Source organism: Mesoplodon densirostris, chromosome 4 (genome assembly GCF_025265405.1).
Source record: "Mesoplodon densirostris isolate mMesDen1 chromosome 4, mMesDen1 primary haplotype, whole genome shotgun sequence".
NCBI classification, from domain to species: domain Eukaryota; kingdom Metazoa; phylum Chordata; class Mammalia; order Artiodactyla; family Ziphiidae; genus Mesoplodon; species Mesoplodon densirostris.
The window spans coordinates 154,202,524-154,229,715 of NC_082664.1; the positions used below are offsets into that span (position 1 = coordinate 154,202,524).

Below are 27,192 nucleotides of genomic sequence, written 5' to 3' on the forward strand. Positions count from 1 at the left end.
CTAGCTGGCTCTTGGTTGACCTGCAGACACTGTTCTTTAACAGATTCTTTAACAGTGGGCTGCTGCAGGCTTTCAGTCTGTCAGGTGTTTGGGTGGGGGGACGGGGGAGCTACCAAACTTAATGTTCCATGGAGGGGTCGGCCTCTGGAGTTCTTTCCCCCTGTGTTTAGTGACATGAAAGAGAAAACTTATTTATCATATTATCTTGGGGAATGTTTCTAGAGTGTCTCATCAGCCCACCCCTCTGCCTACCCTGATACTAACATGGCACCTGGTGTCACATTACAGGACTTCTGAAATACCTGTGGTTGTTTATGAAAATGAGAATGTTGCGTGCCAGGCACCAGACCCAGCCCCTTGTGTACGTTATCTCCCTGAGTCTGCACTTACCTTTTCACACGGGTACCATGTTAATAGTACACAGGCTCAGGATGGTTCAGTAACTTTTCCAAGCTCTTGATGCTTCTTTTAGTGTAATTTAGTAACAGAGACTTTTTTTGTTATTCTTGGATTTTATTTTCCTGTTACTATGAACATATTAATATTTTGAACATAAACCCATTTATGAGTATTTAATGCATATCCATGAAAAAGAAATCCTGGAAAAGCAAATCTAGAAAACTCAGATCTACAAGATGATAAAATTAATGATTTTGTAAAGCATTTTTTACTTTACACAAAAATTCATCTCCTTTGTATAGCAAACTCTCCGTATGCGGGCCTCTCACTGTTGCGGCCTCTCCTGTTGTGGAGCACAGGCTCCAGATGCGCAGGCCCAGCGGCCATGGCTCAAGGGCACAGCCGCTCCGCAGCATGTGGGATCTTCCCGGACAGGGGCACGAACCCATGTCCCCTGCATCGGCAGGCGGACTCTCAACCACTGCGCCACCAGGGAAGCCCTGTATAGCAACTCTTAAACTTCTATTTTAAAAGATGCTTCTATTTACAAGACTATTTAGTGCATGATGTAACATAGGAAAGTAAATAGTCCCCACCCTCTAGGTAAATTCATGTTGAAAGTGACCACAAGAATGTTCATGTAAAGTTGATAAATACGTACACCAGAAACAAGGAGCATTTTATAAAATGGTAGAGCTTTCAAGTTTAAAGTATATCTAATAGATATTTCCTTTTGCAAGCATGCTGTCCAGCAGGAGAATGTATGTGGGTATTTGTTCTGCTCTAAATCTCTGCCCAAGTCCCAGGAGCAGTCAGCAATGTACTGCTGGGACATCATGCTCAGGAAGCATAGGTACTTATTTGAGGTGTAAACAAGGTACTTATCTGAGGTGTAAACAAGATACTTATCTGAGGTGTAAACAAAACCAGATGTATGTAGGAACCCAAGCTGCTAGTTCTGTGATGTACTATGTTTTAAATGTAAATTCAATAATTTCTTTTCTGCTTAAAACCTTTTAATACATCCCAGTGCATTAGAATAAAACTCAAATCCCTCTCCAAGGCCTGCATGGTTGCTGGCCTGTTCTTACCTGTCAACCTTCCTCAAGCTGCTTTGTGGTACATCCCCCCAACCCTAACCACGCTGTGAATACAGGGCCTCCGCCGTGATTCTTAATTACAGCGATCTGTTCATCTTCTTTTAAATACGCTTCTCGTCTTGCGATGATGCACTTAGAGGTTTGTTGCCTGCCCTCTCCCCCACTAGGCTGCAAACCGCATGAGGCCAGCGGCTCGCATTTCCTTCTCTCTTGTGTCTCCAGCACCTAACACAGTGTTTGGCTCAGGCAATTTCCAGGTGTGCACAATGCACCGAAGAAGGTACTTGGGCTGACGCTGGCAGCCAGCCTGCCATCCTGTACCATCCCAAGCAGAGGGCTCTGCCCCAGGGACTGACCCTCTAGGCCTGGTGCCGCGGGTCGGGATTGCACAGAGTCTGTCAACCAGCTAGCTCCCTCTATTCCGGTTTATTATCTCAGACAGCTTTCTAATTGCAATTTGTTTCCTATTTAATTAAGGAAAGTGCTGCCAGAGGACTCGATTGTCTTGTTCCTTTGGCATCTATATTTATTGATAATTGGTGACTGGTTAGTTTTAATGTATGCATAAACCATTGATTCCTTGGTAATTCAAAACCCAATCAACTTTCTGAACTTGTAGAGCTTATGACTGGCCCTTGGACTGCAGTGAATTAACTAATGTACACTCTGCCCAGGGGACCCCGGCAGCCAGCAGACAGTCCTCAGTGACCCCTCTGTCTTGAGTTATCTTTCAGACTTCCACAGTCACATGCTATTCAGCACGTGAAGACTGCTGTGTAGATGCAGAATCTTGTTAACGTGAGTGATGTCATGAGCAGCCGCTGTGGCCTCGAATCTGACTCTGTGAGGCTGCCCGGAGGAGGAGGAAGGGGGCCCATGCCCGGCACTCCCTGGCGTTCCTCTGCGCTGGGCCTGGACCGGCTCTGGGCGGCTGCTCTGCTCGGTGGTCAAGGCACAGAAGGAAGTGGTTTAGGAGCTGGGCTTCAGTGCCACACAGAGCAGCAGCTGCACGTTAGAACCAAGCAGCCGGCTGCCGGGGATTCCAGGGAGGGCTCAGGAAGCATCCCTCGTCAGCAGTTGCCAGAGATTGATGCTGCCTTGTGTCCCAGTGTCTGTCCCCTTACACTGTATCCACGTGCTCGCTTGTCCTCTTGTCTGCCTGATGGCTTCCCGTGACCCGTGGTCGTGGCCACGGCCTCTGTCCTGCCCACAGGTGTACTGGCACTCCAGTGCCCACATCCTCGGGGAAGCCCTGGAGCTCCACTACGGGGGCCTCCTGTGCTGCGGGCCACCCACCGACTACGGGTTCTACTACGACATGTTCCTCGAAGACAGGTAACGCCTCTGAGTGCATGTGTTTATAGTGGTTACACATTAGTGTACTGAATACCTATTGCAGAATGTGATTATAGATTAGGTCACCATTTATGAACAGTATTATTTTTTTTGAGTTTAGATTCAAGTGTAACTTCTCAAATTGTGTTCTTTCTTTTCTTGAGAAGGATGTGATACGCTATTTATGTAACCTGAGACTTGGCTAGGGCAAACTACTAATTTGGACCAGAGTTGTAGGGTTAATCCCTGGAGAGCACATAGTTCAGCTCTGCGCCGTGACGGTCAAGGGCGCTGTCCACCGCAGCTACACATGTCCCACAGCTGGTGCCAGAGGGGCTGGTTCGCAGCGGCCTCACGTTCTTCAAGTAGATCTGTGCTTGAAATCACGAGCAGCAGACGCAGCCTCGGCCCACCTCCTTCTCCATATCCCTTGTCGCCCTTAAGGAAACCACCAGCTCTCAAACCAAAACCTGAGGGTCCTCCCAAGCCCACCCTGCTCCTTGCCACCCCCTAACCCCCCCAGTCACTCCATCCACTTCTGCCAGTTTTATCCCCTAAGTAGTTCTCCCCCACCTTCTGCCTTAACATAGACCCCCAGCGTCCTTGCCTGGACGACCGTGGTACATTTTCCCGCCATCTGCCACCTCCATGCTGCCAAAGTGACCCCTCCCTAACCGAGCGCCTGGCACTCTGCAGCTTCTGCTCCCAGCCTGTCCAGCGTAGTCCCCACCCCCACCCCGGAGTCATTCCGCAGGATGTGTTGACGCCTCCTGTGTGCTCCAGGCTTGGTGCTGCTGACTCCGCACTGGACAGATCAGCCTGCCCTCGTGGGCTCAGCAGTCTGGCTGGGGGAGACAGACATAGACAGACACGCAGCTGTCTGCTGTCGGAGGTGATGAGGTGGTGAGGGCCGTGAAGGGGAGGTGGGGGCCTGAGCAGGCAGCCAGTCAGCTGAGAGCTCAGTGACCTTGAAGCAGGGGTGGAGTGGAGGGAGAGAGGGAGCGAGCTCTGAGGCTGGTGGGGGAAGAACGTACCAGGCCTCTGTGGGACAGCCCTGGGTCGGGGTGTGTGCGGCTTGTTTGAGGAATGCAGGTGGCCCACAGGGCTGAAGGGGTGTGAGCACAGACAGGGGTTCCTGAGAGGAGCCGGGGCTGCCCAGTGGAGGCCGGCTGACCTGCAGTTCACACTCTCAGAGCTTCCTCCCAGCCTGGATCTCCTGGTCTAGGGCAGGGGCATGGCGCACACTCCACACTACGCTTTTGAACAAAAACGTAAACGTGTGAAGAATGAGGAAGACTGCCCAGATGATCAGGCCCCGGAGGAGCTTGCAGTCCAGCTGGGGAGTGTCCAACGGGGCTGTTCAGAGAACTGAGGGCGGTTCATCAGCTGATGCCTCCGTCTCCCTCTGAGAAGTAGGGTTACCTGCCTTGTGAAAGGATGACTGACCCTCTGAGGTCCTGGACAGTAAAGTACCACGTTCCTCGATGTAGAAGGCTGGTCAGCTGGTGACAAAGGCCACAGGTCAAAGGTCATGTCTGAGCAATCTGTGCTGATTCTCGCTGCTTTTCCCTGCAGGGCCGTGTCCAGCACAGAGCTGCCAGCGCTGGAGAGCGCGTGCAAGGCCATCATCAAAGAGCAGCAGCCTTTTGAAAGGTTGGAAGTCAGCAAGGAGGCCCTGCTGGACCTGTTTAAGGTGATTTCGTGCCGGGAACGTGAACAATATTTAATACAGACGACTGGTTTTAACAAATAATTGTCCACTGCTCACCAAATTGTTCCAAATGGGTTGATTGAATTTTTAATGCAGATATAGGTAGGTGAAGGGCCGGGTGAATAGTTTCATATGTGTGTTTTATAAATCTGATTAATTTTGAGTGTTGTTAGTACTCCAGCTATTGAATTCAACAATATGTATAATACCAAATAAAATTCTGGGGGCTTCCCTTGTGGCGCAGTGGTTGAGAGTCTGCCTGCTGATGCAGGGGACGCGGGTTCGTGCCCCGGTCTGGGAAGATCCCATATCCTGCGGAGCGGCTGGGCCTGTGAGCCATGGCCGCTGAGCCTGCACGTCCGGAGCCTGAGCTCTGCAACAGGAGAGGCCACAACAGTGAGAGGCCCGCGTACCGCAAAAAAGAAAAAAGAAAAAAAAAAAAAAGATTCTGGGTTTTCCTCTTTCGTTTGGGGTTTTCTGCTAATTTTTTTTTCACATCTTTATTGGAGTAAAAATGCTTTACAATGTTGTGTTAGTTTTTACTGTTCAACAAAGTGAATCAGCTATATGTATACATATATCCCCATATCCCCATATCCCCTCCCTCTTTTTTTTTCTTTTTTGCGGGTCGCGGGCCTCTCACTTTTGTGGCCTCTGCTGTTGCGGAGCACAGGCTCCGGACGCGCAGGCTCAGCGGCCATGGCTCACGGGCCCAGCCGCTCTGGGGCATGTGGGATCCTCCTGGACCGGGGCACAAACCCACATCCCCTCCATCGGCAGGTGGATGCTCAACCACTGCGCCACCAGGGAAGCCCTCCCCTCCCTCTTGAGCCTCCCTCCCACCCTCCCTATCTCACTCCTCTAGGTCATCACAAAGCACTGAGCTGATCTCCCTGTGCTATGCAGCAGCTTCCCACTAGCCATCCATTTTACATTTGGTAGTGTATATATGTCCATGTCACTCTCTCACTTCATCCCAGCTTCCCCCTGCTCCCCGCTGTGCCCTCAAATCCGTTCTCTACACCTGTGTCTTTATTCTTGTCCTGCCACTAGGTTCATCAATACTGCTTTTTAAAATTCCATATGTAAGCGTTAGCATACAGTATTTGTTTTTCTCTTTCTGACTTCACTCTGTATGACAGATTCTAGGTCCATCCACCTCACTACAAATAACTCAGTTTCGTTCCTTTTTATGGCTGAGTAATATTCCATTGTATATATGTGCCACATCTTCTTTATCCATTCATCTGTTGATGGACATTTAGGTTGCTTCCATGTCCTGGCTATTGTAAATAGTGCTGCAGTGAACATTTTGGTACATGTATCTTTTTGAATTATGATTTTCTCTGGGTATATTGCCCAGGAGGGGGATTGCTGGGTCATATGGTAGTTCTATTTTTAGTTTCTTAAGGAACCTCCATCCTGTTCTCCATAGTGGCTGTATCAATTTACATCCCCACCAACAGCGCAGGAGGGTTCCCTTTTTTAATTTTTACATGTCCTCAGAATTTTATTTACTTCATGTAGTTAAAATTGGAATCTTCGAGAACAGTGCTGTCCAATAATGAGATCCACAAATCTGAGCCACATATGTCATCTTTAATTTTCTGGTAGCCACCTTTTAAAAGTAAAAGAAAGATGAAATTAATTTTTATAACCTTTTATTTAACCCAATAAATCAAAAATATTGCTTCAACATGTAACCAACATAAAAAGTAATTAGTGAGCTATTTTATTTTCTTCTTTCCACATTATGCCTCTGAAATCCAGTGTTTTGCCCTTGTGGTTTACCTCATTTCAGATCAGTTGCATTTCAAATGCTCAGTAGGTTCCCGTCCTGCATGGCACAGCTCTGGGCTCTCAGCTCTTTGTATCCCCACAGTCTCAGCACCTAGAACATAACGGACGCCCATTCAGTGTGTGTTGAAAAAAGTTAACATTTTTTCCCACTTAAACATTTTGTGTGATAATATGTAAATGTATTTTTCTTTGTAGTACAATAAATTTAAATGCCGCATCCTGAAGGAGAAGATTAATGCGCCAGCGACCACGGTTTACAGGTAAAGTGTGTGTGAATTTTAAACACTGCTCAGTGGTACATCTGAAGGCATTAACAGTAGCAGGTCTGTCTTTGGTGGGTGGTCTGTTTGTAAATTTGCATGGTTGGTATAGTACTACTGTAGGTGGGGACTCTGAAATGTTATCACCAAAGGGGAATTGTTATTTTCTCATTTGTATTTATCAGGATAGTACTAAAAACCCACATTCTGTTTTCTGGATGTTAGCTGTAGCAACCTCTTTCTCCCTGTGGGTAAGACTGTGTTCTCAGGGCCTCACATTTTGGGGGACTGTTAGGGAAAGGAATTCTGTTTGTCCTCCCACATTCTTATTGAGGGGCAGTGGGAGCTGTCATGGGCCATCTCCTCGGGCAGTGATTCTCTGCCTCTTACCATGCTCTCCACTGCTTGGGGTCCAAGAGCATAACCCTCCAGGCGTCAGCTGGACTCACAGTGAGACAAGAAGTGGTGGAAAGCAGAGGCCAGCGGGAGCCCCTACCCAAACCACTTAGTTTTGCTGGGCATTAGGCTCCCAACCCCTTTTACTGGGCACTTGTTCAGCTGCCTTGTGGGTACTGCTCGTCTCTGTTCCTGTGTGTCCTGCTCTCTGGCTGCCTGTGACCTTCACGGTCCCATCGGAGAAGACCTGGTCCCTGTATAAGTACGACCACAAATATCCTCCACAGGGAACTTCCTTTCCACACTCAAGTACTGTGGTTCTCTGACTTAATTGTACTGTGAGTAAAATTATACCCCCTTTATGCACAGCTGTGCACAGTGCATTTCTTTTTTAAAAAAATAAATTTATTAATTTTATTATTTACTTTTGGCTGCGTTGGGTCTTCATTGCTGCACGTGGGCTTTCTCTAGTTGCAGCGAGCAGGGGCTACTCTTCGTTGCCATGTGTGGGCTTCTCACTGTGGTGGCTTCTCTTGTTGCGGAGCACGGGCTCTAGGTGCCTGGGCTTCAGTAGTTGTGACACGCAAGCTCAGTAGTTGTGGCTCATGGGCTCTAGAGCGCAGGCTCAGTAGTTGTGGTGCACAGGCTTAGTTGCTCCGTGGCATGTGGGATCTTTCCGGACCAAGGCTCAAACCCGTGTCCCCTGCATTGGCAGGTGGATTCTCAACCACTGCACCACCAGGGAAGTCCCCACAGTGCATTTCTTTTTTTTTTTTTTTTTTTCTTTTTGCTGTATGCGGGCCTCTCACTGTTGTGGCCTCTCCCGTTGCGGAGCACAGGCTCCGGACGCGCAGGCCCAGCGGCCATGGCTCACGGGCCCAGCCGCTCCGCGGCATATGGGATCCTCCCAGACCGGGGCACGAACCCGTATCCCCTGCATCGGCAGGCGGACTCTCAACCACTGCGCCACCAGGGAGGCCCCCCACAGTGCATTTCTTAAATGATAATATGAACACATGGCCATTTTATGCTGAAGGTGGATACCATGCTTATCTTATTTTTGCTGCTCTCCAATGACCTGATAAGATTTTGTTATTTATTACCTATAATACAAATAAGTGTCAGTATAATCATTTTAAAGTTTAAAAATAAATGAAGAAATTGAAAGGGTATGCTAAGTTTTAAATTTCTGGCTTTTAATACTTGACATTTGGGGTTTTTTTTTAACTTAGGTCAACATTGATGCTTATTCTGTCAATTGGAATGGCTTGTATTTAATTTTTTGAAAATAAATGGCTTTTTTTCTATGGAATTATTTAAAGATTAGCTTATTAAAGTCTTTCATGCTAATCAGGCATTTTTTTCCATTTCTCTGAGCATTGACTTACAACCTCCATCTTGGACAGAGAACAATACATAAAAGCCTGGTCATTCAGAGAAATGATGTTTTCATGTTTAAAGCTTCATTGTACTTTGGTGAATAATCCAGTCCCTTTATGTATTCATTGTAATTTTTAACTTTTTAACCAATGAACTTTAAAACTACTTAAAATTGGTTGGAATAGTTAAGGAACAACTTTTTTTCTTTACTAAATTTTCCTTAAATTGGTTGATGTTAAGTCACCTTCCCTCAGACCCACATTATTGGTATCTTAACTCTGCTAATGTTTCTGTACTTGGAGAAAAGTCTGCGCTTGTTAGGGTTTGGTGGTCCCTTGTTCATTATAGGTGCAGGTGAGTCCCCAGCTGCAGCCCCGTGTGCTTTAATAGCGGTGTCGTCTCTGATCTAAACCTTTGCCTGAGATTTACACTGTTAAGTCGGTATGCTGTTTTTCTAAACCAAGAGACAGTTAGACATTTTGTTATGAAATCAGAGGGCCTAAAAACAAACAAAAGCCCTTGAATTTATTTACTTCTTAAGTAGACTTTATTTTTTAGAGCCGTTTAGGTTCGCAGCAAAATTTAGAAGAAGATGCAGAGTTCCCATACACCCTTGCCCCCATATATGCACAACTTCCGCATGGTCAAGATTACCCACCAGAGGTGGGAAATGAGTTACAATCCATCTACACTGATGCTTATAGCATGCTTCACTGTTGGTGTTGTGCGTTCTGTGGGTTTGGTGAAGTTTATTTTTAATGTAAAATATCAACGCATTTTTTAATAATTGTCGTATAATTTTGGTTTTGAAAATTAGTGTAGAGCAGGGAAATGGTTATCTGATTTTAAGACAATGAAGGTTTTTAGGAGCCTTAGGGTGTGACAGTGAAAAGTGGTGTCTCTGTCTTCACAGTTTCTTTCCAAGGATTCTGTGGCTTTTGAATGTGAGCCAAGGAGGGAAGGCTGGGATCTGAGACTAGGTGAATCGCCTCTTTCCTGCTCCTTAAATTAAAAATTAGTTTAAATTAAGTTGTTCCTAAATTAAACACTGCCCCAAAACATAGAACATGGTTTCTAATGAATAGTCCCAAAGCTATAACTGTGCCTGGGCATGTTTTAAATATTTCATTACAGGTGTGGTCCACTAGTTGACCTTTGTAAAGGCCCCCATGTAAGACACACTGGAAAAATTAAAGCGATAAAAATTTTCAAGGTAAGGATTGATTTTTTTCTTAATATAGTAAACTTAAGATGAACTAGATAAGACAGTAGTTCAATAATATCTTTTATAACCTGAACACCATGCCTCTTAGAAACACTACATTCATATTTGATTTTTATATGGGCTTCTAAAAATAATATAATTTTTTAGAATTTTGGTAATTAGAACATTATATGTAGCCTTTAATTATTTATCATTTAACCTTACTATAAGTGTTACAGTGCATTTCTTTTTCATCTATATTAAAATATTGTTCTGCATACTATTGTTTTCTTGAATTGCCCTAACGTGAACAAGAATGTTTATCTGCATGTGAGAATAACGTACTGTAGGAAAACGAGAAAAAAAATGGGATAGAGTGGTATGATTCAGAAAACACATTCTGGAATCAAAAGGCCTGAGACTGACATCACTGTCCTGCCCATCCCAGGCCTTGGTTTTCTCACAGGTGGAGGAAGGGTGATGACAGTCAGCAAGGCTGGCCTTCATGTCCCCACACCTCTTCCTCCACTGCCCTCTCCTGGGTGATGCACTTGGTGCTTGGCCTTCCCTCATTTCCACACTTTCTTTCTCACTTTTCATCCCTAGAATCCACAGCAGACTGACTACATAATTTACTGATTAATGGTATAATTTGGGCTGGGAAGGTTTAGTTAGAAACAATTTAAGATTCCAAGTCTACAAAAACTCATCTTTAAGTAAGCTATGCTGATGTTAGGGTGAGGAATTGTGTACAGTCATCCCTTGGCATCCACGGGGCAGTGGTTCCAGGATACCCGGCTGGTACCAAAGTCCACGGTAGCTCAGGCCCCTGGTATGAACCAGCTGTACATATTTCAGAGCAGTTTTATTTGTAACCAAGGGTTTGGTGTGTTTACCCAAATCTCATCTGATGTTTAGAATTCCTCAACATATTGGGAGGGTAACCCTGAAATGGAAACGCTGCAGAGGGTCTACGGGATATCCTTTCCTGATGACCAGATGATGACAGCCTGGGAGAAGCTGCAGGAGGAGGCCAAGACCCAGGATCACAGGAGGATTGGGAAGGTGCGCCGCGCTGAGCGCTGCTGAGCTGGCCTGCGACCGTGTCTCAGAACTAGGGTGTCTTAAAACTAACATTTCGGGCTTCCCTGGTGGCGCAGTGGTTGAGAGTCCGCCTGCCGATGCAGGGGACGCGAGTTCGTGCCCCGGTCCGGGAAGATCCCACATGCCGCGGAACGGCTGGATCCGTAAGCAATGGCCGCTGAGCCTGCGCGTCTGGAGCCTGTGCTCCGCAACGGGAGAGGCCAAGGCAGTGAGAGGCCCGCGTACCACAAAAAAAAAAAACAAAACAAAACTAACATTTCTTCTTCTCCTCCTCTCCTGTCTTCTGTTTTGCTGGCGCTCATGGTTTGCTGCTGAGTTCTTTCACGCTCCTACCCCAATGTCTTCTAACCTCTTTCCTTCTTGTATTTTTTATTAGATTTAAACAATTGCACCTTTCATTTTTATCATGATATAAAAATAACCTTTTTAAAAAAATTGTGTATACTAGATAATATACTTTGTATTTGGGAAGCACAGCAGAAACAAAGAAGATCTGCAAGAAGGCAGACCTGGGTTTAACTCTCAGTCCTGCCACGTAGGAGCTGTTACATGACAGGCCAGGCACTCGCTGTGGAACTCCATGTCCTCGGCTCTGCTGGGTAGCGTGCAAGGTGGCATGAGGACGGACACTGGGTGGTGGTGGCCGCCAGGGTGGGCTCTTAGCATGACGGCCATGCTGATGTCACGTCACCCAGAGCCCACCTCCAGCTATGTCTCCCCATGAGATCCATACTCCAAGGTGCCGAGGAGGAAATCAGCAGTAAATAATAGGTGAAATAAAAGCCAAGTTCAAAACTAAGTAACCATAAATATGAGTTGTAATTTTACATGTGCTGTTATATGTAGTTAGATTCAAGTACAGTAGTGAGGGACTTTGGAATGTCAATATTAGAATCGGAAATAACTGAGTATATGTTTTATTCCTAGTGTATCATTTGTATACAGTAAATGTTATGCAACGACAGTGAAAATGAAATGGAATTATTGTTTTAATCTAGGAACAAGAACTTTTCTTCTTCCATGATCTGAGTCCTGGAAGCTGTTTCTTTCTTCCCAGAGGAGCCTTCGTTTATAATACACTTATGGATTTCATACGAGTAAGTTAATTTTTAAAATATTCTATACTTATTCAACTCCATTTTACATTTTACTATTTTCTCTCATCGTAAAATGGCCAAGCATTTCCATTAATTTTATTTTAATAATACTAAGAATTTTTAACCTCAAAGAGAAATGCCACATTGTGCCTTCAACTAAAAACATCGAAACAATTTGTATTTTCCCTAAATATTTACATTTATCTTTGGACTTCATTAAATGTACCTCTTGTCCATGTAAGTTTCTAGAGCACATAGGATACTAAGATAAACTTCAGACCAAGTGTGGAACTCCCCCTGAGAGAAGGAAGGAGGAAGGGTTCTGTGTGGCACAGAATGCTAAACTGTGAAGTATCATTGCTTCTCAGGATGTGATCCCTGGACCACTGGTGCCCCCCGCCATTGTTTATTATGTGACTCCTGGGTGATTTGGCAGCTCCAGAGCAAAGAGTGAAAAAACAATTTTGTAAAATAGCTACTTGTACAATAGGACAAGTTCATAGAGTAGAAAGTCTTCATTAGGACTATGTAGATGTTGTTCAGAGGTGACCCAGGCAGACTACTAGGATTACTTTTCCTTCCTGTACTTTCTGTGTCTTTTCTGTAATTAATAATTACCTGAAACTTTCATTTCCTCAGTTTTCTATGTGCCCATCACTAATTCATCCTCAACTTTCTATCAAAACTCTGAAACTCCTTGCAGTGTATTCTGATGATTCAGGTAATCTCTAAGTAAATTTTTTTTCTTCAAATTTGGTCCTCTCCCTCCAGAATTGACTTGCTGCTAAGATTCTTGACAACTGATGTCTTAGGTCTTCTTTTCGTCATTGCCCTGGCTACTCCCCTCCTGTCTTTCCTGTGCTGAGTCCCCTCTCCCCTGACCCATGTCTTCCTCTTCCTTGCTTGTCCCTCTCGTTGGGGGGACCACCTTCCACAGTGCCTTCCTGAGAAGGTACGTGGCCTGTACTGGTTACTCTCTGACTCGCTTTCCTTCCTTCTCTTCTCGGCTGTGCGCCTGGAGGCTGACCTCTGTGGGCCGCATGCCTTCCACAGGGATTGGCCACTGCTTAGCCATGGGAGGAGATCAGAGAGCAGGGAGGTAAGACCTGAAGAGTCTTTGAAGGGTGTCAGACTTCACCAGGTGGTAATGGCCATCACAGCTGCTGTTTGGGGTGTGTTGTCTTTGCTGGAAAATCAGCACAGCCCCTAGCACCTTGAACTCCCTGGGTTGGAGGTGGAATGTGTGGAGAATAAACAGGATGCCTCTATGGTGGCCTTAAAAGAATCTTTTATCTTTTATAGATGCAAGACAGACATGGCTGATGATCAGGCCCAAGGCCTGATCGTATGGGTTGCAGTACTGTACAGTCATTTACATACGTAAGCCCAGTGGTCTCTTCCGCTGAGGTAAGGGCATTGGTGGGAAGGACGGGGGTCTCTGAGGCTTCGAAGGGCAATGGTTGGCAGACATAGATGAGGTGAAGAACTCTGAACCCCCAGATATCCGTGTCTGAGGAAATCGGCCTTTCCATGCAAAAAAGAAAAACCTCTCAGAGACTTTGCCTTCTCCTGGTTTCCTGGTATGCAGTCTTGCCTCTTTCCACAGCTGATCATTTTCTATTCTATGCTGGATGTTGTATGTAAACATACCTGCAGAGGCTCCGGGTGATGTTTTCTCCCACTTTAGCAGTTACCCATCGCCTAGATGGAAGAAGAAGCCCTCAGTGCAGAGACTGAGCTCAGTCAAGGCTGGGCTTGCGTTTGGATGGGACACAGGCTGCCCTTGTGTCCGGGACCTGGCCCCCAGGGCTTCCAGCTGAGCGTCTGGTGGCTCTTTATGTCTTCAGCCCCCAAAGGCTGGAGGATAATTAGCTCTGCCCTTTGAATGTGTTGAGTGCTGAGCAAAAGGTTGCCAAGTCTCCTCTGGTTACCACATCAGCGCAGAAGCTAGTAACTCATCTCGGTGCAGAGGAGGCTTCTCAGGTGTAGCCCCTCAGGTAGAGTTCCCGTCAGTGTAAGACCTGTGGACTAAAGAGACAGGTTACCTGTGGGCCACCGCACTCCCCCTACCCCGCTACATTATAAAATGATGATGGAGGAGTAGGAGGCTGGGGACATTCCCACTCAGGAAGGGATGGGCGCAGAAGGAGGTGCCGGGGTCGGTGATCTGTCGAAACCCTGATTCCCACCTGTCTTCCCTGCTCCAAGGTCAGAAAACGCTCGTTATTTAGGACTCAGTTCTCTTCCCTCTGGGCCCTGGTTCCGAGTCAGCCTCCCTGCCTGTGTGGACCTCTGAGCAGCTTTCTCAGTGTCCCCAGCCTGATTCCTTCTGTGAAGGTTGGGGTCTAGAGACCTCATTTCTTCTCGTGCTGTCTCTGTCCCTTTCAATGCCAGCTAGTACAGTTCCTTTAAGAGTGTGGGGGGCACTTTTACATACGGTGTTAATAATCAACGCTTAGATAAAAGCCGTCCCTGTGTCTCTTTCTGGGACAGATTCTTCCCTACCCAGGGCTGCCTGGGAGGCTGCTGGGAGATGAGACTTAAAAATGTAAAAGCCTCATCTTTAACTGAGTGTACAAAGCGCAGTCCTAAGACTCTTAAAGCCCCATTGGGTACTCAGCTCATTCCGAGGTCTTTGCAAAGGGCAGACAGCCGCACCCTTAAGATTTTACTTTTGTCCTCAAGAGTCTTGTGACTCTTTTGCTGAGAGGGTCTGAGGGTGAGAAAGTTTTATTTTTGAATCCGGTAGGTCCTGCCACCTTTGTATTTCCTCTAAATTTGTCTCAGAAACGTAATAGTGCTGTCTCTAGTTTCTGTCTTCTTGTATTTTGTCACAGGCAGTTAGAAGTCAGCTGTCCCTTTCCACATTCTGCCCGGACACCCCCAGCTAAGTCTGTGAGTTCTTTGGGGACTCTTTCTGTTTTCCGTGTTACCTGGGGTGACAGGGTTACCAAATCTCTGGCACCACCTAACAAGGGTCCTCTTTTCTTCAACTTCCAGTAACATTTTCCTCCCTATTAGTGTTCAGCTCATCACAGACAGTTTCTTTAAGGCCCTTCTAGCTCTGCCCACCACTTGGCCCTAAAGCCACACCCCCTGTTTTAGGGTTACTGGTGCAGCAGCACCTATGGCCAGTGCACATTCTGTCCTGGTTGTCTGTTCTATCGCAGCCTAGAAAACTATCCTGAAACTGAGTAGCTAAAAAGTGCTGATTAAAACTTATCTTTCATGGTTCCAAGTGTTAGGCTCATCGGGGGGTGGTTCTTGCATTAGGTCCCTTATGTTGTTGCAGGAAGGGGAACCCCTTCCAGAGCCCAAGAGCAGGCTCTTGGCTAACACTTGGAAATGAATTGTCCAAGGAGACACACGTGCTGACAAAGCAGGAGACTTTATTGGGAAGGGGCGCCTGGGGAAGAGAGCAGGAAGGTAAGGGACCCCAGGAGGACTGCTCTCCACGTGGCTCGAGTCTCGGGTTTCATGGCGATGGGGTTAGTTTCAGGTTGTGTCTGGCCAATCATCTTGCTTGGCCCATATTTGGTGACTCAGGGTCCTTCCTGGTGGCATGCGCATCTCTCAGCCAAGATGGATTCCAACACGAGGGTTTCTGGGAGGTTGGCAGGGCGTATTATGGGCTGACGTCGCCTCCCTTCTCCTTTTAGCCCCTCCCGAATTCTCCCCGTTAGTTTTCGGTGGCAGCACCATGTTCTTTATCAGGACCTCCTGCTGTGAGACAACTCAGGCAGGCGGTTATCATAGAGCCTGGCCAAGGTGGGCAGTTTTGGTCAACGGTTCCCCAACAATATTACTGCATTCGGAGGGAGGCTACTGATTGAAATATAAGTTACATTCATTAAAGTGGACAAATCTGAAGCATTTCACGTGTGCACATCTACCAGCCACACTCAAATCACGACCAAGAACCTTCCACCTTGTCGTGTGTCCTCTTGGGTCTCTTCCTGGTTTGTACCTGCCTCCCCTCCCCTCCCCTGAGATCATCTCTATGCTGATTTTGGTTACCATAGATAAATTGCCCCTGGTTTTAAACTTCATAACATGGAATCGTAGTATTCACTATTGTGTTTCTGGCTTCTTTTGTTCAACTTAATGTGTGAGATTCATCCAAGTTGTGTGTATTTTGATTTATCCCATTTTATTACTATAGTACAATCTGTTTATTTATTCTCCTGTAGATGCACATGAAGGTTGTTTCCAGTTTGGGGCTATTACATATGAAGCTACTGTGGACATTCTTGATCATGTCTTTGGTACTCCCAAGAACCCACTTCTCTTGGGTATTTACTTGAGAGTAGAATTGCTAGGTCCTGGGGGAGTAATGACAAACTTTTTAAGAAAATGCTGAACAGTTTTTATGTAGTTGAACCACTTACTACTCCTTCTAGGAATATATGACTACTTAATTCTTCTACACTTAACAAAATTCAGCCAAGTAAATTTGAAGAACTAATTGGCTTTATTCAGAAATTCAAGAATCAGCAGCAGTAGGAGGGGCTGTACGAAATGGAAGGTTTTTATAGGTAGAAGGAGGGGAGGGGGCGAGAAGGTGTTAGCAAATGAAAAGAAAGGATTATTTCAGGCAGGCTGCCTTCTACTGGGGGAGGAACAGCAGGGTCTTTCACAGGTAGTTACCTCACCAATGCTGATCAGGACATTTCAGATGGGCTGTTGTAAAGGTCACATCTCTGGGGTTTGAAACTGTCTTGGTTTCCTGTCCTGGGGGTAAGTGACCCCATTTGGGGCTTGTTATTTCTTTTTTAACACTTGGTATAATGGCATTATTTTGCATATCCCTGATGGAGAGTGATGTTGAGAATCTTTTCATATGCTTATTGGCCACTTGGATGTTCTCTTTTGTGAAGCTCCTGTTTAAATATTTTGCCCATTTAAAAGTTTGGGTTATCTTTTTATTACTGATTTGTAGGAATTTTTTTCTATATTCTGAATCTGAGTCCTTAGTTAAATATATATAATAAATATAATTTTTCAGTCTGTGGCTTCTTGATTTATTTTTTAATGATGACTTTGGACCAACACTTTTTATGTTTAATGAAGTCCAGTTTATTACTTTTTCTTTTCTGCTTAGTGTTTTTCACGTCCTGTTTAAGAAATCTTTTGCTGACTTCAGAGTCATGAAGCTATTTTTCTTTGTTCTGTTTAAAAACTTGGTTGCTTTCACACTTAAGGCTATGATTTCCCTTGGATTCATTTTGAGGTTCTGTGCTTATCCAGTAACTTCAGTACCGTTTATTACTGTAGCAGAATCTTTGTCCTAAACCAAATCATTGCATATATATTTTTTCCGGGTATTTATTCTGTCCTTCTGATCCCTTTGTTGTCTGGCCTTGCATCAGTACCACACCGCTTTGATTACTATAACTGTATTTTAAGTCTTGGTGTCAGTAGTTTAAGTTCATTAATTTTATTATTTTTCTTCAGGATTATTTTGGCTATTCTTTGCATTTCCGTATAACTTTTACAAGAAGCTTGTCAATTTCCTAAAAAAGGAAAAAAACACTGCTGAGATTTGGATTGGAATGACATTCAATCTATAGATTAATTTGCAGATAATGACAACAATATTGAGTTTAACAATCCATAAATATATAAATCTTGTCAACTCATTTAGATCTTTATTTTCCCTCAGCAATATTTTGTTATTGCTGCTTTAGAGGTCTTAACACATCTTTCATCAGATTTATCCCTAGATATTTGATTTTGTTAATGGAAACAGCAGAAAAAACACAGAAAAAAAATGCTAAACATCATTAGTCATAAAAGAAATGAAATTTTCAATGGAAACCCTAAAATATAGAAGACAGGAGCAATACCTTAAAAATGTGAAGCCAAGAAATCTATATCCAGCCAGAGCAGTCTTCCTTCTGGGATTCTCCCGTAAGGTTTCAGTTTTCCCAGACCTGCTGAGGCTGCTGCTCATCTGCTTTCCAGATTCGTAAGTACGTAGCTGTCATCTCCTCTCCTTTTTCTCTTTGGCCTTGTAGATTTATGCTTTTATTAAAACTCTGGTATTTTAGTGTGATTTTGGAAAGGATCTGTTTAAGTGGAATCACTTTAGTGTTTATAATGAAAAATTACTTAAGAGAATTTCTTTATGCACTGATATTTAAGTGCTGTTTCCAGTGGCCAAATCATAGGTGCAGGTGGAGATTCAGTACCTTCTACGGTATGAAGTTATTACTTCAGGGATGAAATATGCTTTTTAATCTTCAGAATAAGCCTTCAGGATTTCTTCACATCAGACTGAGCTATAGACTGGCCAGTCATCATGACTTTGCTCTTTCTCAGACTTGATTTTCTTTACTCTTTAGAGAAAGAAATTGATGATATGGATTCAGATATATTTTTCCCCAACTTTTTCTTTCGAAAAGTTCAAATCTACAGAAAAGTTAAAGTGCAGTACAGTGAGCATACATGTGTCCTTCATCTAGATTCATCAATTGTTAAGTTTGCCAATTTGCTTTCTCTCACCCTGACATGTATGTGCATGTGAGAGAGACAAAACAATATATATATATATATATATATATATATATATATATATATATATATATATATATATTATACACATATAATATACAGAGATAAGGTGATATACATGCAATACATGTATACATTTTATGTATAAATGTAGCAGTTGTTTTTTTGCTAAACTGCATAAAATAAGTTGCAAACATAATGACACTTGCCCTCCTAGGGCATAGTTTAAAATAGTTTCCAAACACCTCAACAAAACAAATTCCTAACATGATTGTGTCCAGAGTGGGTTAAAAAAAATCTATCAATTACTCTCTTCTGAGCTTAGCTTTAAAAGTAACCTCTAGTAAAAAGAAACCAAAACACAAAAACCCCTTTAATTTCTGGGATCTTGTTTTTTGTTTTTAAATTTATTTATTTATTTATTTATTTGATTTTGGACTGTGTTGGATTTTCATTGTTGCACACGGGCTTTTTCTAGTTGTGGCGAGCGAGGGCTACTCTTTGTTGCGGTGCGCAGGCTTCTCACTGCGGTGGCTTCTCGTTGCAGAGCACGGGCTCTAGGCGCATGGGCTTCAGTAGTTGTGGCACGCAGGCTCAGTAGTTGTGCACGGGCTTAGTTGCTCCGTAGCATGTGGGATCTTCCCAGATCAGGGCTCGAACTCGTTTCCCCTACATTGGCAGGCGGATTCTTAACCACTGCGCCACCAGGGAAGTAGCTAGGACGTTGTTTAATCTGAGTATATGGATCCATCTGACTTACCACTAAATAATTAACTGCCATTCATAGTGACCTATAATTTTGTTGAAATTTTCCTATTTGGTAAAAACAAAGGTTAAGTAAAGAAGCTTACTGGATAGCTGAGACCCAGGCTCTTCACGAGTGGACTGAAAAGATGCTCAGCTGAAGAGTGACAAATAATATATCCCTGTCAGTGATGCAAAATTGTTCTTTGTAGTGATTTTGAAATAGTATATTTTATATTTTTTTAATTGTATAAAAAATATATTTTTACTTAGCTAAAATATGGTGATCTAGGTTTGTGCCAGATGCCCATTAAATGATTAACACATGTTGAAACTCTAAGAAACACTGAACAAAGATCATCAGATTGATACCTTGAAGAAAAAAAAAAGCAAAGTTAAAGTAAAAGAAGAACTCTGCTTGAAAACAAGACTCTCTTTTCCTGACCCCAGTGATGGAATGAGGGAAGCTGTTAATTGATAGGGAGGGAGCAAAGCCAGCTCATGACTCAGTAGATAACAGCCACTTAAAATATTACAAATTCAGGGCTTCCCTGGTGGCGCAGTGGTTGGGGGTCCGCCTGCCGGTGCAGGGGACACGGGTTCGTGCCCCGGTCCGGGAGGATCCCACATGCCGCGGAGCAGCTGGGCCCGTGAGCCATGGCCGCTGAGCCTGCACGTCCGGAGCCTGTGCTCCACAACGGGAGAGGCCACAGCAGTGAGCGGCCTGCGTACCGCGCAAAAAAAAAAAAAAAAAAAATTAAAAATTAAAATTCCCAGTTTTATTTCTATTTAAAACTTAATGGGCCAAAACTATAAATTAACATGGCACTCAGAGGCTTACTGAGTTATAAAATTATTCTACCTCTTAAGTTATAGAAAAAAAACTCCTGCTGTTTATCTGGAATGTACAAGGATTTGGGAGTTTGTAGTTACAAAAAGTTTATATATATATATAGTATTTCAATTACTAATTCTCAAAGAATTAAAACATTATATACTATATACTATTATACTATAAAATAAATATACTTAATGTGAAAATTATACTGAGCATACACTAATCTTTCTTTCATCCATAAAGTACCACCCTTAAAGCCAAGGGCATATTAACCATGAATTAATGTAAGACATAATCCTGAATTTCAAAATCTTTGTTCACAGTGTTATTTGCCTGGAGTTGTGACCTGTCCCAGCAGATTTTAACTTTGCGTGTGCGTCTCTCTTAGGAGGAGTACCACCGACGCAGCTTCATGGAGGTGCTCTCCCCCAATGTGTACAGCAGTAAGCTCTGGGAAACCTCTGGACACTGGCAGCATTACAGTGACAACATGTTCACCTTTGACATTGACAAGGACACTTTTGCCCTTAAGCCCATGAATTGTCCGGGGCACTGGTGAGTATTAAAAGTGAAGCAGATCTGTGCCTATAAACGCATAGCAAACTTCCTCACAATTAGTCTTTAATATTATTTTGCTTTTTGGAACTAAGTGATTCCTTTATTCTGAAGACTGGCAGTTAGAAATCATCTTTACCAAGTTATTTCATTCTGGAGAATAAATTTACTTTTTAAAATATGTTTGCTCTTTGACAGGTGTGGGATGTTAGCTGGAAACCATTTAGTATTTTGTGCTTCTCAGAGGATAATGTTACATATCAACTTTATAACTTATTGTAATATTTCTCTTCCTAATAGTAATACACTTCAAATATACATATTTGCAGAACATCTAGTTCTTACATACCATTTGGGTTGATTGTAACAAGAACAGTGAGGTCAAAATAAATGACTGGATTTCATTGATTCTAAGATGGCTTTACCCCTGAAATTGGGATGCATCTTATAATTGGTATCTTAACATTATGCCATAATTTAATTAATGGTTATTGTCTTTCTTAGTGATGTATAAAATAATGGTACATCTTACAATCAAGGTTGTCTTAGAGTCTGTGAAAGAATGTAATTATCATATAGTTGCATGGTATGCAAATACAACCTTGTAAGAGTAGCAGATTTTACAACTGGAAGTGAACAGATACAATTCTCCACAAAAAAAATCCCAACTATTGTAGCTTTGTATCATCAACTACATAGTTTCAGGTAAATTTACCTTAGAAGGTAACTACTTAAAACAAACCTCTGAACATTGAAGAAAGCTCTTTGCCCTTTTCAGTAAAGACTGAAAGAAGTTCAACTTTATGATGACAGCATGTAAAAAATATATATTTATCTTTAATTTTCTAAAAACTGTTATGTAAATATTCTATAACCTCTTTTTAAAAACAGAAGGCGGAGGCTAACCTAGTGCTTTGCATTCTCTAAAACACCTGTATTAACAACTTCTTAATGGGAAACTTCCCATTGGGTACCAGTTGAAGCTGTGATTTCAATAGAATTAGAAGAAAGCTGAACACAAGTAGAGAATGTAATTTTGTATTTTCATGTCTCAGAACAAGGAAGAGCAGGACCACAGTGGCCTAGTGGTGATGGGATATGGGAGCCAGGGGTGCTTCCTGCAGAAGCGAGGCCTTTCATTCAACAGAGAACATTAGCCGAGTGTTTCCAGTGCTGGGAGCTGGAAATGCAGAGGTGATTCAGATGCAATCCATTTCCCCCCGGAGCTCATGAGCAGAGTGGGGAAGGAACAGATATATAGACAGTCAGTTATAAAAATAGCAAGACCAGTGTCAAAATTGTGGCAATTCCAGCTGTTCTTGGAGCCTGAGGCAAGCCTGACTAGCCCTTCTGGGGGAGTGTCCAGGGCTGCTTCACTTAAGAAGTAGCCTTTGAAATGGATTGTAAATGGTAAGTGGATATTCCCTGGCTGAATGAGAGTAGGGAACAGCATTCTGGTGAAGATAAGAGGGTTCTTTCTCAGGGTGTGCAGTGATGTAAATTCACTAATTCATGGGAGAAGAATTTTTGTAAAATTGGTGATCTAAGAACCAGAATAAGGTGTTTACAAATCCTGAGGCATTTAACTGTACCTTATTAACATCTAGATCATTACGTAATCTTTTCCATGCTAAGGAAAAGCTGTGTGCCATTGTGTCTTTTCTAGTCTGATGTTTGCCCATCGTCCACGATCTTGGAGGGAAATGCCTATTAGATTTGCTGACTTCGGAGTTCTTCACAGGAATGAGCCGTCAGGAACTTTGAGTGGCTTGACCCACGTCAGGCGCTTCCAGCAGGATGACGCTCACATCTTCTGCACTGTGGAGCAGGTAAACAGGGACATGGGGGAGGCGTGGTCAGCACAGGTCCAGTGTGCTGCCTTGGACAGATCGCTGAGTCTTTCAGAGTCGCTGTGAAATGTGTTCTTCAGTCTAGTCTCTGAGGGCCCATCAGCTCCAACATTTTGTGATTCTCTAATTTGGGTCATAGATCAGTAATCTCATGACATGAAAAAGTTTTTTTTGAACATAATTTATTTTATTATAAAGGAACATAATTCTCTGAAAATTCGAAGTTCTGTTTGATGCTATTTAAAAATTTTTAACAATCAGTCACTGACAGAAATCAAAAGTAAAGAATTTTATTTTTATACATTGGAAAATAAATCACATTGTTGTTTATCTATTTTATCTATCTGTAAAGTAGTGTGTCTGTTAATCCTAAACTCCTAATTTATTCTCCCCCTTCCCTTTCCCCTTTGGTAACCATAAGTTATTTTCTATGTCTGTGAGTCTGTTTCTGTTTTGTAAATAAGTTCATTTGTATCATTTTTTAGATTCCACATATAAATGATACCATGATTTTTGTCTTTCTCTCTCTGACTTACTTCACTTAGTATGATAAACTCTAGGTTCATCCATGTTGCTGCAAATAGCAATATTTCATTCTCTTTTATAGCTGGGTACTATTCTATTGTGTGTGTATATATATATATACATATATATATATACATATTATATATGTATATGTATACACACCACATCTTCTTTATCCATTTATCTGTCCATGGACACATATGTTGCTTACATGCCTTGGCTGTTGTAAATAGTGCTGCTGTGAACATTGGGGTACATGTATCTTTTTGAATTAGAGTTTTCATCTTTTCTGGATATTTGTCCGGGAGTGGGATTGCTGAATCATATGGCAACTCTATTTTTAGCTTTTTAAGGAAGCTTCATACTGTTCTCCATAGTGACTGCACCAATTTACATTCCTGCCAATGGTGTAGGAGGGTTCCATTTTCTCCACACCCTCTCTAGCACTTATTATTTTGTTGACTTCTTGATGATGGCCATTCTGACTGGTGTGAAGTGATACCTCATTGTAGTTTTGATTTTCATTTCTCTAATAATTAGTGATGTTGAGCATCTTTTCATGTGCCTGCTGGCCATCTGTATGTCTTCTTTGGAGAAATGTATATGTAGGTCTTCTGCCATTTTTTGATTGGGTTGTTTGTTTTTCTTGACAAGAAATTTATTATTATTTTTTAAAGTTTCCTCCAATTTTATTAACTTAAGTACATTAAGTGGACTGTTTTAAGGGGGTTGGTGGAATTTTGGATGTGTTTGTTTTTCAGTATTGCCTAGAAGTTAGTGTTTACTTTTTCAGGTTTTCATGTTAATTCAAATTAAAATTATCATGCAAAGGACCACTATCAAATGGTTTGACCTAATAGACAGTTATAGAACCCTCCAATCAATAACAGCAGAGTACACATTCTTTGAAAGTGCACACAGAACATTTACCAAGGTAGACCATATTCTGGGCCATAAAATGAGTCTCAATAAATTTAAAGGGATTCAGTTCGTACCAAATATGTTCTCTGGCCACAATGAAATTGAAGTAGAAATCAATAACAGAAAGCTATCTGGAAAATCTCCAAATATCTGGAAGGTGAATCATACACTTCTAAATAACCCATGTGTCAAATAAGAAATCAAAGGGAAATTAGAAAATATTGTCCAGTTAACTCTTTTTTTTTTTAATATTTTTTATAATTTATTTATTTATGGCTGTGTTGAGTCTTCGTTTCTGCGCGAGGGCTTTCTCTAGTTGTGGCAAGCGGGGGCCACTCTTCATCGCAGTGCGTGCGTGGGCCTCTCACTATCGCGGCCTCTCTTGTTGCGGAGCACAGGCTCCAGACGCACAGGCTCAGTAATTGTGGCTCACGGGCCCAGTTGCTCCGCGGCATGTGGGATCTTCCCAGACCAGGGCTCGAACCCGTGTCCCCTGCATTGGCAGGCAGACTCTCAACCACTGCGCCACCAGGGAAGCCCTGTCCAGTTAACTCTTGAACAACACAACAATATCAATAAAAACCAAAGGCTGGTTCTTCTAGAAGATCAATAAAATTCATAAACCTTTAGTTTTGTTGGAGAAAAAAGAGAAGATACTAATTAAAAACATTAGGACTGGGGACTTCCCTGGTGGTCCAGTGGTTAGTATTCTGCACTCTCACTGCATGGGGCCCGGGTTTGATCCCTGGTCGGGGAACTAAGATCCCACAAGCTGCATGGCGCAGCCAAAAAAAAAGGAAAGAAAAAGAAAAAAAATATCAGGACTGAGAGAAGTGACATTACTACAGACCCTATAGATATTAAAAGGGTAATAAGGCAAAATCATGAACAAGCTTATGCCAATAAATTTGACAAATTAGGTGAAATGGACAAATTCTTTGAAAGACACAAGCTACCAAACTTTACTCAAGGAGAAATAGATAATCTGAGTAGCCCTGTGTTTATCAAAGAAATTGAATTGTGGGCCTCCCTGGTGGCGCAAGTGGTTAAGAGTCCGCCTGCCGATGCAGGGGATACGGGTTCGTGCCCCGGTCTGGGAGGATCCCATATGCCGCGGAGCGGCTGGGCCCGTGAGCCATGGCCGCTGGGCCTGCGCATCCGGAGCCTGTGCTCCGCAACGGGAGAGGCCACAACAGTGAGAGGCCCACATACCGCAAAAAGAAAAAAAAAAAAAAAAAAAAAAAAAAGAAATTGAATTGGTAGTTAACAACATTTCCACAAAGAGAACTCCAGGCCCAGAAGGAATCACTAGTGAATTCTACCAAACACTTAAAAGAAGAAATCATACCAATTCTACTCATCCCTGCCAGGCATTAACAGGGATCTCCCCGCACCCACCCCGTAATGTGAGTGGAGACTAAGTGGGAGCCTGGACTTCCACCCTCACCTGGCAGTCACAAGGTGCCTCTTCCACTTCCTGCTTGAGTGGAGAGACAAAACTTCTACCACCACTCCACAGTAATGAGGCCATGCACCCTGGAGGTTGCTAAAGGCCACATGAGGAGCAGTACCAAGATACCCCTGCCTCTCCCAGCTGAGGTGTTATCAGAGGAAACCTACTAAGGTGCAGAACTCGTACTCACCCAGCAGTAATAAGGAGCCTCTGCCTCCCTTGTGGTCCCCAGTGGGAAACCCAGACATCTGCTCCTACTTTGCAATAACCAGGCAGTACTGCTCCCTCCCTGTTGGAGCAGAGTCAGTGGAAGCCAGCTAAAATGAAGAGTTTAAATAAAATCCAAAGTCTTATAACATAATATCCAAAATATCTAGATTTCAGAAATCAAAAATCAATCATCACGTCAAGAACAAGGAAAATCTCAACTTGAATGACGAAGGGCAGTGTAGGAGCACTGATGTGGACATGGCAGGGATATTAGAATTATCTGATGAGGATCTTAAAGAAGCCATCATAAAAATGCTTTAATAAGCAATTACAAGCACATTTAGAAAAAAATGAAAAAATAGACAGTCTCAGGAAATAGAAGATATAAAGAAGAACCAAATGGAAATTTTAGAACTGAAAAATGTAATAATCAAAATATTCAGTGGATGGATTCCTGAGCAGAATGGAGGAGACAGAGAAAAGAAGCAGTGAACTTGAAGACACCAGTAGAAATGACACCATGTGAAAAGCAGACAGAAAAGAGACTAAAAGAAAAATGAACAGAACCTCAGAGACCAGTGGGACTATAACAGAATGCCTAATATTTATGTCACCAGCGTTCTGGAATAGTTCTGGAAATAGTTCTGGAAATGTAAGGTGGAGGTGAAAAAGTACTCAAAGAGGTAATGGCTGAAAACTGGCCAAATTTGGCAAAAAACCAAGCTTACAGATTCAAGTAGCTGAGAAAGTCCACACAGGATAAACCCAAAGAAATTCATACCAAGACACATTATAGCCAAACTTCTGAAAGCTAAAGAAAAAGAAAAAAATTTGAAAGCAGTGAGAAAGAAATGATACCTTACCATTAAGGAAAAAAAATTTTTTTTAAACCCCAACAGATTTCTTATCAAAAACAAAACAAAACAGAGGCCAGAAGGAAGTGGCACAGCATTTTCCAAATGCTGAAATAACTGTTAACCCAAAATTCTGTATTCAGAAAAAATGTCTTTATGGAATGAAGGTGAAATCAAGACATTAGACCTACCTTAGAAGAATGGCTATAGGAATTTCTCTGAAGAGAAAGGAAATGATAAAAGAGTCTTGGAACGTTAGGAAAGAAGAAAGAACAACTGTAAAAGTAAAACATGATTAAATACAATAAATATTCCTTTTCCTTTTCCTTTTTCTCAGAGTTTTCAGAGTTGTGAAAAACTCACAGTTTTCTGAGTTGTGTTTGACGGTTGAAGCAAAAATTATATCACCACTGGGGAAACCTGAGTAAATGGTACAACGGTCTTATTTCTTACAAATGCATGTGAATCTCAAAAAGTTAAACGTTAAAAAATGGGCAAAAAGATTTGACCATTCAAATGGTCAAAGATACATATCTAAGGAGATACACAGATGGCAAAGAAGGACATGAATAAGGGGTGCAAGATGATCAGTCACTAAGGAGATGAAGATTGAAACCATAAGGAGTTGCCTCTACACCAACTAGAATGGTTAAGACGTAAAAGGCTGACTCTGACACGTGTTGGGAGTGTGGAGGGGATGGACTTCTCACTCACTGGTTGTGGAAATGGAAGACAGCACAGTCACTTTGGAAACCAGTTTGGCAGTTTCTTAAAAAGTGAAGCAGAGACTTCCCTGGTGGCGCAGTGGTTAAGACTCCACGCTCCCAAAGCAGGGGGCACGGGTTCGATCCCTGGTCAGGGAACTATATCCCACATGCATGCCGCAACTAAAGATCCCACACACCCCAACGAAGATCCTGTGTGCCGCAACTAAGACCCAGCA

At 42.9% G+C, this 27,192-nt stretch overlaps 1 protein-coding gene across 1 annotated transcript in view; it reads left to right on the forward strand.

The window, feature by feature from the left end:
• Window positions 1–27,192, forward strand: part of TARS3 (threonyl-tRNA synthetase 3) — a 52,885-nt gene that overhangs the window by 9,469 nt on the left and 16,224 nt on the right. Inside the window, exons 5-12 of the mRNA XM_060097520.1 lie at window positions 2,713–2,834; window positions 4,410–4,527; window positions 6,541–6,605; window positions 9,516–9,594; window positions 10,504–10,650; window positions 11,688–11,786; window positions 20,270–20,436; window positions 22,103–22,265. Coding sequence (XP_059953503.1) covers window positions 2,713–2,834; window positions 4,410–4,527; window positions 6,541–6,605; window positions 9,516–9,594; window positions 10,504–10,650; window positions 11,688–11,786; window positions 20,270–20,436; window positions 22,103–22,265 — 960 coding nt within the window. The remainder of the gene's footprint in view (window positions 1–2,712; window positions 2,835–4,409; window positions 4,528–6,540; window positions 6,606–9,515; window positions 9,595–10,503; window positions 10,651–11,687; window positions 11,787–20,269; window positions 20,437–22,102; window positions 22,266–27,192) is intronic.